This window comes from Equus przewalskii, chromosome 9 (genome assembly GCF_037783145.1).
Source record: "Equus przewalskii isolate Varuska chromosome 9, EquPr2, whole genome shotgun sequence".
In the NCBI taxonomy this organism is placed as follows: domain Eukaryota; kingdom Metazoa; phylum Chordata; class Mammalia; order Perissodactyla; family Equidae; genus Equus; species Equus przewalskii.
This window is the reverse complement of record NC_091839.1, coordinates 7889538-7903796: the sequence shown is the minus strand read 5'-3', so window position 1 is coordinate 7903796 and position 14259 is coordinate 7889538. Positions and strand designations below refer to the sequence as shown.

General features: G+C 40.1%; 2 protein-coding genes and 1 long non-coding RNA gene across 3 annotated transcripts in view; 2 read left to right on the top strand and 1 right to left on the bottom strand.

The window, feature by feature from the left end:
- LOC103543496 (abasic site processing protein HMCES-like) overlaps nt 1-14259 on the top strand; it is a 103136-nt gene that overhangs the window by 56656 nt on the left and 32221 nt on the right. The window lies entirely within an intron of this gene.
- LOC139073484 (uncharacterized) lies at nt 4883-13988 on the bottom strand. Its single transcript, XR_011522263.1, has 2 exons — nt 13855-13988; nt 4883-6547 (listed from the first exon to the last, which is right to left on the bottom strand). It is a non-coding gene; the product is annotated as an uncharacterized lncRNA (long non-coding RNA).
- The window catches only part of LOC103543657 (zinc finger protein 568-like), a gene marked incomplete at its 5' end in the record, with an annotated part of 32408 nt that continues 32221 nt past the window's right edge, over nt 14073-14259 (top strand). The window contains one exon of the mRNA XM_070557573.1: nt 14073-14088. Coding sequence (XP_070413674.1) covers nt 14073-14088 — 16 coding nt within the window. The remainder of the gene's footprint in view (nt 14089-14259) is intronic.

Here is a 14259-nt window from a genome sequence, read left to right as displayed (position 1 = left end):
ATATACATGTAATTGGAATACCAGAAGGAGAAGAAAGAGATAAAGGAGCAGAAGAAATATTTGAAGTAATAATGGCTGAGAGTTTTCCAAAATTAATAACACCAAACCACAGAGCCAGGAGCCTCAGGGAACACCAAGCAGGTGAAATACCAAAAGATCTACACCTACGCATATCATACTGACACTGGAGATAACCTAAGACAGAGAGAATCTTGAAAGAAGGCAGGGGTGGGAGGGTGGGACACATTACTATAGAGGAACAAGGATATCAATGTAATTCTTTCTTTCTTCAGAAACCATGTAAGCAAGAAGACAGTGGAGTGAAATATTTAAAGTGTTGGGGGAAAAGACTAGAATTCTACATCCAGTGAAATCACCCCTCAAAATGAAGGAGAAATAAAACCTTTCTCAGAGAAACAAAAATGGAAAGAATTTGTTGCCAGGAGGTCTGTCTTGCGAGAAATGTTAAGAGAAGTTCTTTTGAGAGAAGGAAAATGGTATAGGTCAGAAGCGAAAGGAAGGAAGATTGTCAGAGCAGGAATAAATGAAGGTAAAATAAAATCTTTCATTTTTCCTACTGTTTGTTGACCTAATAGATATCTTTTAAAAGTAATAATAGTAATGTGTTGAATTATTACAGCGTATGGATAAGTGAAATCAATGGCAGCAGTGTTATAAGGGATGGGAGAGAAGAATTGGGAATACTCTGCACTACCTGTAAGCATTATACTCTTATTTGAAAGTGGACTTAGATTAGTTGCAAATGTACGATTCAAACTCTAGGGCAACCACTAAAAATTTTTTTAAAACTATAATTTATATGCTATGAGAAAAGAGAAAATGGAATAATAGAAAATACTCAAAACCAGAGAAAGCAGAAAAGGAGAAGAGAAAAAAGAAAACAAAGAACAAATACAGTGAATAGAAAACCATTACATTAATAGTAATATTGACAGTACATTAACAGTAATATTAATCCAACTCTATCAATAATCACTTTAAATGTAAATCATCTAAATACACTGATTAAGAGAAAGGCTGTCAGAGTGGGTTTTTAAAAAAGACTCAACTTTGTGTTGTCTACAAGAAATCCATTTTTAAATATAAAGCCGCAAATAAGTTAAAAGTAAAGGGGTGGAAAAATATATACCAGGCTTAATCAAAATAAAATAGGAGTAGCTATATTAATTACAGACAAAACTTATTTCAGAACAAGGAAAATTACAAAGGGAAAAGAAGACATTACATAATGATAAAGGAGTCAATTCCCCAAGAAGTCACAAGAATCCTTAAAGTGTATGCACCTATGAGCAGAGTGTCAAAATACATGAGGCAAAAACTGAACTATATTGATAATAGCCAAAAATGGAAACAATGAAAATGTCCACCGACACATGAATGGATAAATAAAATATGCTATATCCATAAGATAGACTGTTATTTGGCCATGAAAGGCATGAAGACTGATACTTGTTACAACATGGATGAGCCTCAAAAACATTATGCTAAGTGAAAGAAGCCAGAAACAAAAGGCCACCTATTGTATGATTATTCCATTTATATGAATTTTCCAGAATAGACAAATCCTTAGAGACAGAAGGCAGATTTGTGGCTGCCAGGGACACTGGGGATGAGGGAATGGGGAGTGACTGCCTAATGGACATGGGGTTTCCATTTGGGGTGATGAAAAATTTCTGGAACTAGGTGGTGGCGATGATTGCACACCGCTCTGAAGGTACTAAATGCCACTGAATTGTACACTTTTAAATCGTTCAAATGGTAAGTTTTATGTATGTGAATTTTATCACAATAAAAATCACTGATAAAACTGTAAGGAGAGGGGCTGGCCTGGTGGCGCAGCAGTTAAGTTTGCATGTTCCGCTTCTCGGCGGCCTGGGGTTCGGCAGTTCGGATCCCGAGTGCAGACATGGCACCGCTTGGCAAAAAGCCATGCTGTGGTAGGCATCCCAAGTATAAAGTAGAGGAAGATGGGGACGGATGTTAGCTCAGGGCCAGCCTTCCTCAGCAAAAAGAGGAGGATTGGTGGCAGATGTTAACTCAGGGCTAAGCTTCCTCAAAACAAAACAAAAAGAATAAAAATAATAATTTAAAACGTCAAAGTTTTCAGATGAAATTCTAATGAAAGTGTACAGTTAGCTGTCCTATGATTTTCAAAGGGTTAGTTGGAAGTCTCCATTTCTGTATGGACCGTGTCCCAAGCATTACTAGGTAGGGTGTGTAGGGTTTTGCTAAAGTAAGAAGGATGGATACATGCTTTATTTAATCACATTACATTGGGCTTTCTCTTTGGATTTAGTGTAAATGTCCTCAAACTTTGCCCAAAGGCAACATAGATTTTGGTTAGTTTTGTTTCTGGGAAAATTTGATGGTTTTGAGGCCTGTAGACCAGGGAGAATGGGTTCAAGATCTCTAGTAAGAAAATCCCACGTCCTATTGATCTTCACTGGGCCTGGTGACAAGTCCTTTCACGAGGAGTTGAGTGGGGACTGGGTGTGCTGAACCAAGTTGAAATGTGGAAGGCAGAGGCCCAGACTCTTGGGGTACATTATTTCCAACTCAGAATTGTGCAAATGAGGGAGACAGAACAGAGAGGGGAGACAGCAAGTGAAGGAAGGGTCAGTGCTATTTTAAGATTGAAATCAACTTTAAGGACTTATGAAGTCTTCAGAGCACTTAAAATCAAATAAATGCAGTAAAAAAACATACAGCCTACGTTAAAAGTATTTTTACATATCTATATAAAATTGTATTAGTATAAACCTGCCAAATGGAATTTTAGATTGATTATAAATGGTAATGTTCATATTGTAGTTCTCATATTTTAAAGCCTGTACATAGGTCTGAAATATTATTAGGGCCTTGGTTAGTCCCTATGTATCAGGCTGTTTGCCCACCATTACTTCTTTCCTTTACTCTATCCCTGACTCATGTCACTAAAACTTCCCCACCCACTTCATTAATGACAAAAGGTTTTTTTACTGTTTCTCTTTTTAAAAACTGAGGTAAAATTTACATACAGTAAAATATAAAAATCTTAAGTATGCATCATTTGTATATAATTGTGTATCCTCCACCCTGATCAAGAAATCGATTTCTCCATTCCCTCAGAATGTTCCCTTGCCTCCTTCCCAGACAGTAACCACCACCCACTTCTGAGATAATCACTCTGCTGACTTCCATCTCCATAGATTAGTTTTGCTTGTTTTAGAACTTCATATAAGTCTTTGGTATCTGCCTTCATTTGCTCAGATATTGTGAGATTCATCCATGTTGTTGTGTATAGTATTAGTTTGTTTCTTTTTATTGCTGACTAAGGGTACCACAATTTGTCTATCCAATCACCTGCTGGTGGATAGTTGGATTGTTTCCAGTTTGGGGCTCTTACACACAAAGCTCCCATGAATATTTGTGTACAAGTCTTCGTATGGAGCTATGTTTTCATTTCTCTTGGACAAATACCTTGGAGTGGATTGGCTGGGTCCTATAGAGGGTATATGTTTATGAAAGTTCTTAATTTTTGATGCTATTAATTCAGCCTCAGTAGTTTCATTTTTCTTAGCTTGGCAAGCCATGGAAAATTAGCCACAGTGGCAATTTATACTGATAGTCTTGTACACCAATAAATACAGATGAGCGTCAGCTGTACCAGGCTTTTGGCAGAGTGCCAGTGTAAAAGCTAAGCCACTGCTTCAGCAGCTGTTTCTGAGGCATAATTAGAGGCTGTTTTGGATAACCAGCTGCTATGTATCCTCTAGCTAAATTTAACAATGGAGAACAACCTGAGCACCATTTTACGTAATACTCCCAACAGCCTCTGTTAAATGAGCTTGGCGGACAGCTCTACTATGACTGGAGCCCCATTCCAAAGTCGTTTCTTACTACTGGTGATACCTCTGCATGTATTAGGGAGGCCCAAGTCACATACAAATTTGCTGTATTAGCCTCAACCTTGGTGAAGTTTTTCTTTCTTGTTGCATGTTGGACAATAGCTTTCTAAGGTCTCCTCGTGTCTAACATGCAAGTATGATTTCTGCTATGTCTAGGAGTTGCTTAAAGGGACAAATACTGAGGCTAGGGAATAAATTATAAGTATTATCTGAAATATGAGGCAACTGAACTGGTCTGATCTTTAAATCAAAATGATGAAGTGAAGGTGAACACAACAGGTTTACAGCAGAAGGCAATAAGACATGTCCCCCGGGATGGCTGATGCCCCTAGTGTTCAAGGTGGAAGTGGGGCACCTCTGAATAAAAGAATTTTTCTTTTGCACTCTCTTAGTTAGGACACTGGTCCAGTCCTTAGTTGAGTGGGGGCATTCAAGTACTATGGGAGGGAGATTACTGCTGGGCTTGAAATTTTCATTAAGGAGGTAAATGTGCTCCTATTTTCTTGGGAGTCTTCGGTCATATCAATTAGAATACAGAAAACCATTTAGCTATTTCTTCAAGGAAGACCAAGTAAACATCCCATCCCATCATTTGTTTTGTAAAGTAGTGCTTCTCAGGGCCAGCCCCGTGGCTGAGTGGTTAAGTTTGTGTGCTCTGCTGCAGGTGACCCAGGGTTTCGTCATCGGTTCAAATCCTGGGTGTGGACATGGCACTCATCGAGCCATGTTGAAGCAGTGTCCCACATACCACAACTAGAAGGACCCACAACTAAGAATACACAACTATGTACCTGGGGGCTTTGGGGAGAAAAAGGAAAAAAATAAAATCTTTTTTTTTTTTAAAGTAGTGCTTCTCAAACTGTGGTGAAAGACAATTTTTTTTCTTTCCTTTATAAAAATTTGCAATCTGTTTTGAACCAAGACTTTTTGGAAAATATATAAACACAAATTGCTTGAAAAATAAGAAAAAGACATACAAGACACAAGCCCCATTTTATTTTTAGTTTCAACAGACATAAAATTAGATTTTCATAAATATAACCAGAAGAAGCATAACAGAGAAAAAAATAATATAAAAAACTGTTCACATTGTTCGTTAACAAGTGCATAGGGGTGAATGATATACAGAATTACTATTACACTATTACTATTAACTTTTTATCCATAATCATAACCAAACAAAATATAAGGGAAATAATTCTCCATACTATGTCTATACACACAGTCTGAATGAACGTCATGTATAACATTTTTCAAAGTTTCAGTGACAAATGAGCTATTTAAGTTGTGGAGTAGGAACTCTCTCCTGTGCTATCCAACCCCCACCCGTCACCCTCACCTTTGTCCACAGGCCCCAGCATCTACCCTCTTTCTTTTTCCCTGGTAAGAAATGCTCCATTTAAAGTATTGCCAGCCTCTGCCCCTCCAGGAAGTCTTACTTTGGCCCTTCCTCACAGGTTTTGCCAGGGGTTCCTCGCAGGAGTGATTTTTGTTCCTGAGGCCTTGTCCTTTTACTTCCCTCCAAAGAATCTGATTTGCAGGTATCTTTAGTTCTAAATGTGATTTCTGCCCATGTCTTAAGCTCAGAAACATTGTCTCTTTACCTGGAATCTTCACTCTGGGAATCAAGTTTGTATCTTTCCTACAAGAAACCAATTCTCTGGTTGTGGGTACTTGTGTTAGACACTGATGTTTGACAGACACAACAGACAGCCTCAGCCCACTTTTTCTTTGCTGATTTCCATTATATATGTTGGAGGAATTCAATATTTTATTTCCCAGCCTACCTTGTAACTAAAGAAGACCACGTGTCATGAATCTGGCCATCAGATATAAGCAGAAATATTCGTGGGTGAGGGGTGTTTGAAAGTATTTGCTTTCTTCATAAAGGGATACAATCAGCTAGCACAGTACTTGCCCTTAATTTTTGCCAACAGCAGAGACCAACCTTGAGTCCCCGATATGGCACCATTCCCTGTGAGGACCAGCCGGCCATGTGGCAGAAGGTCGATTACATTGGACCTTTTCCATCATGGATGGGACAGAGATTCATCCTCACAAGTACAGACACATATTATCTTAGGTTTTCTTTCCCTGCCTGTGATGTTTCTGCCAGCATCACCAACCACGGACTCACAGAATGCTTTATCCACCATCTTGGCATCCCACACAGCCTTTTGTCTGAACAAAAAACTCATTTCACAGCAAAGGAAGTACGGCAATGCATGCACGCCCATGGAATTAACTTTCTTACCCCATGTTTTGCTACCTGGAATCAGCTGGCCCCACTGAAAGGTGGAATGACTCACTGAAAATTCAGTTACAGTGCCGGTTGGAGATATCACCCTGAAAGGCTGGAATTCTGTCTTACAGGATGCAGAATATATTTGAATCAGAGACCATTATGGCCTCCCCCACACCCTAATACATGCTCCAGGAATGAAGGGGTGAAGTGGGAGTGGCTTCTCTCACTATAACACCTAATAGCAGACTCACAGAATTTGAGCTTTGCTGCTATGGACATATTAGTCCCCAAGGGGGCAATGTTTCCACTGGGGGACATACCGGTGGCAATGGTCGTACTGAATTGGAAGATGAGACTTCTTTCTTGAACATTTTGGGCTCCTTGTAACACTGACCTAAGAGGAAAAAAAAGTTAAGCTACTGGATGGACTGATTGATCCTAATTACCAAGGAGGATCAGGTTACTGCTATACAATTGAGGTAGGAGGGCTATGTCTGAAACCCAGGAGATTCTCTGGCATTCCTCTTAGTACTTCTCTGCCCAATAGTAAAGGTTAATGGGAAAATGACAGCAATAAAAAGAAAAACATGATCGAGGACTCAGAATCTTCAGGAATGAGTGTTTGGGTTACTCTACCAGGTAGAGAACCTAGAGCATCTGAGGCTGTCACTGAAGGCAATGGAAATACAGAAAGGGTCGTTGAAGATGCAAATCACAAACATCAACTATGGCCTCATATCCAATTACAGACATGAGGACTGTAGTAGCTTTGCATATTTTCTCTTTGCTGGTTATATGTATTTATTTGTTTATTCTAACATCCTTTTTCTTCTCTTTCCTCATTTTTATTTTATATGCAAGTTGTTGGAGGTTAACTTTACAATTTACTCTTTAGGCAACAGAATATTCTGTAGGATTGTAACCGAATTTGAGAAGTAATTAATGTAGCCATAAATAAATTAATTAATAACTAATATAGCCAACTGTTGGGACTGTGCATTTTCACATTTGGATAGCTGGTACCTTGCTAGGTAGAAATGCAGAGTTGTTTTGTTGCTGTACGGGAGCTCAAAAGTGTGTAGAAAAGTATGCAGAAACTGAGTAGCCAAAGCAGTTGACAATGTGCGGTTATCAATTTATTGCCTCTCAGCTCCAAATTTACTCTTCAATACCTGCTCTGTGAAAATGGACTGGATTCTTCAAGCCTTTCCTCTTTACAGTGAGTATGATGTGAAACGTTGTCAGTAGAGGGCGCTGGAGGAGGAAGGGGCTTCTCTTCCTGGTTCTGGCTGCTGCATTTTGCTTTTTCTTGCTCTTGCTTTGTGGTCCATGGGGTGTGTGTATGTGAAAACATTCAATGATGCTCAGCACCAGCTGTACTCCAGAGCATGCAGTCTCTCGGAGATCTTGCCAATCTGGCCTGGGCTCAGTGACCACCTTGCTGAGGCCCTCCTGATGAGACACTCACACACATAGTGGAATCGCAACTCTCTCTGTATACCTGCCCATCAGCTTTGGCTTGCATGTGCCATGGAAGGCTATTTCCTGCAGCCCTTCTGATGTGGATACCCTGCATCTCACCCTCGTGCCTGCGGTGCCACTCCCACACTGAGTACTTGGCAACCCAGCAAACTTCTCTGCCATCCAGTGGGATGTAACTACATCTCTACTGAGGTCTGAAACCCAGCCTCTGGGAGGGACCCTCCTTCCAACTTTGTCCTTCTTTAGGTACTCTCCCTCAGCCCGTGTCTGGTATTTTCACCGTAAGCATCTTTGCCATAGACATCTTTCCTGCATGTGTTTTCACTGCAGACATTTTCACTGCATAACTAATTGGCCATAAGGCAATTTTGTTATCAAAGATGAAATAATGAATAATAAAAGAGGGATATTAAAAAGGATATAATAAAACATGAAAAATGAATAATAAAATTAAAAAGACATTGCAAAATACAAAATATTTGAATACATTTAAAATATGTGTAGATTCATGGCAATAATGAGCAAATAACTGATTTTATTTTGTGGGTTGTACCTAAGCACTTGTCTGCAAAGTCTTTCATTCACAATATATATATTTTTTTGCTTGTTGATTCATTTCCTCATTTGGCATCCATCACACTTTTTCTTTTTTGCTAAAACTTCTTCCTTCATTAAGAGAGATATCAGTTTCCAAATACTAGGATGCATATTTGTAACTGAGCTTTGTATTGCATTGTGAAAAGCCTTCTACACTGTTCTTTGTTCTTGGCTCATGTCTGTGGATAGATGTTCCAGAGTTCTATGGGAAATGCAAAGCTAAGATTTATTTAATATAAAAATGAGAGTATTGTGTCAATGGAGAAATGAAACCACACTGTCAAGCAGTTGAAACCAAATTGTCAAACCAAACTGTTACCCAGTTATTTTATCTTTTATGGCAAAATTGCCTTACGACCAATTAGTTATACAGTGAAAATGTTCACAGCAAAAATGCTTGTGGCAAAGATGTCTATGGCAAAGATACTTGCTTATGGCAAAAGTACCCTAAGGGTTCTTTGATGTCTTTATAGTTACTCTCATCATTGCTTAATAATTCTTTATATTAAACTTCTGTTTAAATTCTGGTGCAGTTTCTGTTTCCTGACTGAACCCAAACTAGTACAAACTGACTATAGGAATTGGGTGCTGATACAAAAAGCTTCTCATCCATTTTTGGCAAAAGCCCACCGTCATTAATTTCTCCAGGATACCCAACTCCTAAAAGTCTCATAAGGTAGGACAGTTTGCCTTCTGCCTCCTTGACAGATTATAAGCTCCACAATAAACACTCTCATCTTTTTCTCCAAGATACGTGTTTCTGCCCATCAGTCCTCCTATAAGAACATTGGGCATGACGGAGAAGCTCAGCAACTTGAAAATGAATACCTGTTTATAGTAATGTCATATTTTTATGGAAGTTAAATTCAAAAGTCAGGAACAAAATAAAAAATTGGTTGTATTCCAAATCATCCTATAAAATATCGTAAGTGGTTCACAAAGCATAAAACATGGATTGATTATCCAACACTGAAGAATAATGTGTGTATATATATATATGTGTTAACCGTACATCATTAACATGCATATATAATAAAAGGCCCATATACTAAATATAATTTCATGATTCATATTTATACAAAAGAGTAACACATATATATTAATTTATGTGCAAAAGTAACACACACCTTATATTAAATGTGCATATGATTATTGGCAAATCGGAGACTCAGTCCTAAGTTATCAGCCCTCAGGTTACTTACCAATTAGAAAGGAAAAAATATCACTTTACAATGGAAATATCTGGCCATTACCACTTTAACTAAGTGATCAAGTTTAGCATCACCAATAGTGAAATGACCTGACCTCATGTTTCTCCTCGTGTGATACAAGAGGACACAACCTTGTCTATGTAGTACCCTTGCTAACTTGTTTAACCTGGATTTTACCATGAGAAAATAAACAGACAAATCCAGACTATAAGACATTCTGTTGAACAACTAACTTAGATTCTTAAAAAAATCAATGTCTAGAGAAAACAAAAAGGTGGAGGGACTGTTCCAGATTAAGAGCCTAAAGAGACATAGCATCAAATGCAATGCATGAACTTTGTGTCCTGCTTAAAGAAAAACCTATATAAGACATTTTCGGGACATTTGGAGGAAATTTGAATATGAGTGAGTTGTGGAATTATTAATTTCCTTGGGTCTGATCGTGATGTGTGGTTAGAAGTATGTGGGATGTATTACTGTGTTTACTGATATGAGTGAGACACTTTTGTGTGTGGTGATGTATGTGTAAGACTCTGTGTAGAAGAAAATGTCCTTGTTTTTAGGAGATACGTGATGACATATTGACTAGTGAAGTATCATGATACTTGAATTTATTTTCAAATGGTAGAGAGAGATTATCAAAAGTGGCAAGTTGTTAGTTGGTGAATCCAGGAGATAGGCATGCATAAGGGTTCTTTGTACTATTCTTTCAACGCTTTTAGAGATTCAAAAATTTTCGAAATAAACAATTGAAGAAAATGTGCCTATTAGGTGACTCCACTCTATCATATGGGAGAAATAAATGTGGGAGAGCACTGAGCCGCTTGCGGATGTACCCAAAGACCCCACCAGAACAGGAGAACTAGGGAACCAGTTCCTCAATTTGTTTCTGTAAGAGAAGCTTCAGGAGAAGGAAAGCAGAATATTCTGGTTGGGGCCGGGGATGGGGGTTAGGGGGGTAGTATCTCAGGGAGTAAGGCAGAATGACTAACTTAATCAAGGACATGGATTTCTGATGAATGGCAGGGCATTCCATCCTCCCCCTGCTCTGAGGAAAGATTTCCTCATCCAGACATTGGAGTCAGAAGTCTGAAGTGGATCTTATGGGTTAAAATCAAGGTGTTGGCAGAGCTGCATTCCTTCTGTAGGCTCTTGGGGAGAATCTGTTTCCTTGCCTTTTCCAGCTTCCGGAAGCTGCCTGTATCCCTTGGCTCATGGCCCCTTACTCCACCTTCAGAGCACATCATTCCAACCTCTCCTTCTGTCTTCACATCTCTCTGACTCTGACCTTCCTGCCTTCCTCTTACAAGGACCCTTGTGATTACATTGCACCCTGTCAGATAATCCAGGATAATCGTCTCATCTCAACAGATCCTTAATTTAAGCATATCTGGAAAAGTCTCTTTTGCCATATAAGATAAAATAGTCATACGCAGGTTCTGGGGCTTAGAAATTGGACATCTTGAGGGAGAAGGAACATTACTCTACCACATTATCTTATTGGCATCATTTGATATATGTATTTCTTTTATCTCTTTTATTTTGTTCATGCAACATATTTTTTTTCATCTAGGGTTATGTTTATTTCTAGGTCTGAAAAGCAATCCCAAATTCTCATTTTTATTTATTTTTTATTGTGGTAACATTGGTTTATAACATTATATAAATTTTGGGTGTACATCATTATTTTTGATTCTTGTGTAGATTACGTCATGTTCACCACCCAAAGACTAATTTCAATCCATCACCACGCACATGTGCCTAATCACCCCTTTCACCCTCCTCCCTCCCCCTTCCCCTCTGGTAACCACCAATCCAATCTCTGTCTCTGTGTGTTTGTTTGTTGCTGTTGTTTGAGGAAGATCAGCCCTGAGCTAACATCTGCTGCCAATCCTCCTCTTTTTGCTGAGGAAGACTGGCCCTGAGCTAACATCTGTGCCCATCTTCCTCTACTTTATATGTGGGATGCCTGCCACAGCATGGCTTGATGAGCGGTGCCATGTCTGCACCCGGGATCTTGGCAGGTAGACCCCGTGGCCACTGAAGCGGAATGTGCGAACTTAACTGCTGCGCCACTGGGCCGGCACCATGTTTGCTGTGGTTTTTACCTTCTATTTATGAGTGAGATCATATATTTGACTTTCTCCCTCTGACTTATTTCACTTGGCATAATACCTTCAAGTTCCATCCATGTTGTCACAAATGGCCAGATTTCATCCTTTTTTATGGCTGAGAAGTATTCCATTGTGTATATATACCACATCTTCTTTATCCATTCGTCCCTTGGACACCTAGGTTGCTTCCAAGTCTTGGCTATTGTGAATAATGCTGCAATGAACATAGGGGTGCATGTACCTTTACACATTTAGTTTTTCATGTTCTTTGGCTAAATACCCAGCAGTGGAATAGCTGGATCATATGGTAGTTCTATTCTTAATTTTTTGAGGAATCTCCATACTGTTTTCCATAGTGGCTGCACCAGTTCACGCAATGCATCTTGTCACTGGATTTCTTAATGTTTTTCCAACATTAGGAAATCTTTTGACATAATTCATTGTGCAAATTTCATACTACATTGTTGAAATCAGTCCTTTTATTTGGAATTTTTGCATCTATAATCACAAATGTTAAAGTAATTAAACAAGGAGGCCATTTGACTGAGTTGGCTCTGATGCCTTGGTAGCCTACATAAGCAAACCAAAATCTAACCCAGAGTAGATGCACCTGAATCCAACAAAATCAAACTTAAGACCAACCAATCACAAAAGCCAACTTAGTTTTCCCAAATAGGGGAACTGCTTAAGTGATATCCAATCAAATAATTTCCTTGCTTGGCTTAGTGGTCTTCTTTACAAAAACCTTTCCAATAGCTCCTGTTGGTGGAGCGCTCCTAACCACTTTCGGTTTGATACTGCCTAATTCAAATCAATATATGCTCAAATAAACTCTTGAACATTTTAACGTGCCTCAGTTTATCTTTTAACACAAATGCAACTGATTAATACTTTTCTTTTGGCCCATCTGTATCAGGTTTTATACTAGGTACACAAAATTAGACAGCATTCCATCTTTTCCTTGGATCCAAATAAATCGAATAATCATTATAAGTTCAAAAGTTAGCTAAAACCCAGCTATAACCATCTGGTAACTTTTTAATGGTACATATTTTAAGATATATTTAAATTTTATTTGGTTATTATTCTATTCAGGTTTTCCAGTTCTTAGTAGAAATTAATAATTTAAATTTTACTAGAAAATCTACAATTATTTTTACCATGGTTATAGAGTTGCACATAACAGCCTCAGAATTCTTTCCAAATCTGTGTCTATGGTTTAACCTCTCTCATTTCTAATGTTTTTGTTTTAATTTCTTTTTTGTTTTGTTATTGTTTATCAATATTGTGTTTCACTTATCCTTTAGAACCAAACTGTGAATTTTTAAAATCTGGCCCACTTTTCTATTTTCTAGTTCATTAATTTCAGAGTCTATACTTATTCATTTTATACTTAACAAATTTAATACGTAATGTTTCATAAGAAGAACATGATTATGTCCAAAATATAAGGGAATACTCTAAGGTAAAAAGAAAATATTCATAATTACATGTCCTAGAAATTAACTACTGTTAACAAATATTAGTGTAACTTTCCAGAGATCTTAAGTGCCTTTCCATCTCTGTTTATGTACTTATACAAAGTTTGAAAACAGATTACATGATATATAGAGGTTAGTATTGGTACTCCATTACTTCCACTCCGGACTCAGGGCTGCCCTCCTTCAACCTCCCGCTGGCCCTTCTCAGAGTCTCCCACCCTGAGCTCAAGACTGCCCCACTTCAGTCTCTCCGCCACATCCCCACCCTGCTAAGCTAGGACTACATTTCCCAGACGCCTCCAGGGTGGGCCCAGCCCCTACTGGGCGCCCCTGTGATCCCCCAGCCCCTACTGGGCGCCCCTGTGATCCCGCCCGAATTATGCTGAACAGCCGGGACATCTGGCTGTAGTCTTACGGTGTTCCAGACTGAGGACCGCGCTTCCCAGTGGAGCCCGCGACTGGAGAGTGAATTCTCAGGGGAAACCTGGGCACCCAGCTCGACCAGGATTGTGGGGCGCCAAGGGCTGAACCGCCCAGGTGCGGGAGGACTCCTAGTTCGTGGCATGGCGGGGAGTGGTCCTCTCCTGATCCCACGCTCAGAGCGCGGCTCCGTGTGGAGAGAACTTTGGACGGTCGGCCTCCCGGCCTCTAACTACAGTTGCTAGAGGCCTCTGGGCATCTCCCAGTTTGGGGCGAGGCTGTTGCAGACGGGTTAACCTCGGGGACTCGGACGTCCTCGTGGCCGACCCCTCCTCCCTTTCCCTGGCTGTGCGCTATCTTTCCCAGAAGCCTCCACGGTCCACAACCTTTTCTTACCCCTGGCGGCCACCTATTGCTCCTGGACCTGTGGGTTCGCCCAGGTCCGCAGAGGATGCTCGGGCGCGGCTGGGCGGCCAGGTGTGGGCTTCACTGAAGGTTTGGAACACACCGCGACCCTGGGCGGAAAAGACTTGTGCCGGCCGGGCACTGGCTGGAGTTTCCTCCTCTGGACAATATTTTCCCAAGGGCTCCACGGCGCATGCACTTCCGTTTAAAGTTGGCTGGCCAGTGGTAAGTTGGCGGGAGTTCGGACGCTAAGGGTCGGGGTGTTCCGGGCGGCCTAGCTCACTGATTTGGGGCAGATTCGATCACACTGGAGAGCGAGGACCCCAAGAGGTGGGCGGTGAGGACCCCCAGGGCGGGGCTGGGGCCTGTCTGGAGTCTTAAATACGGATGGCTGTC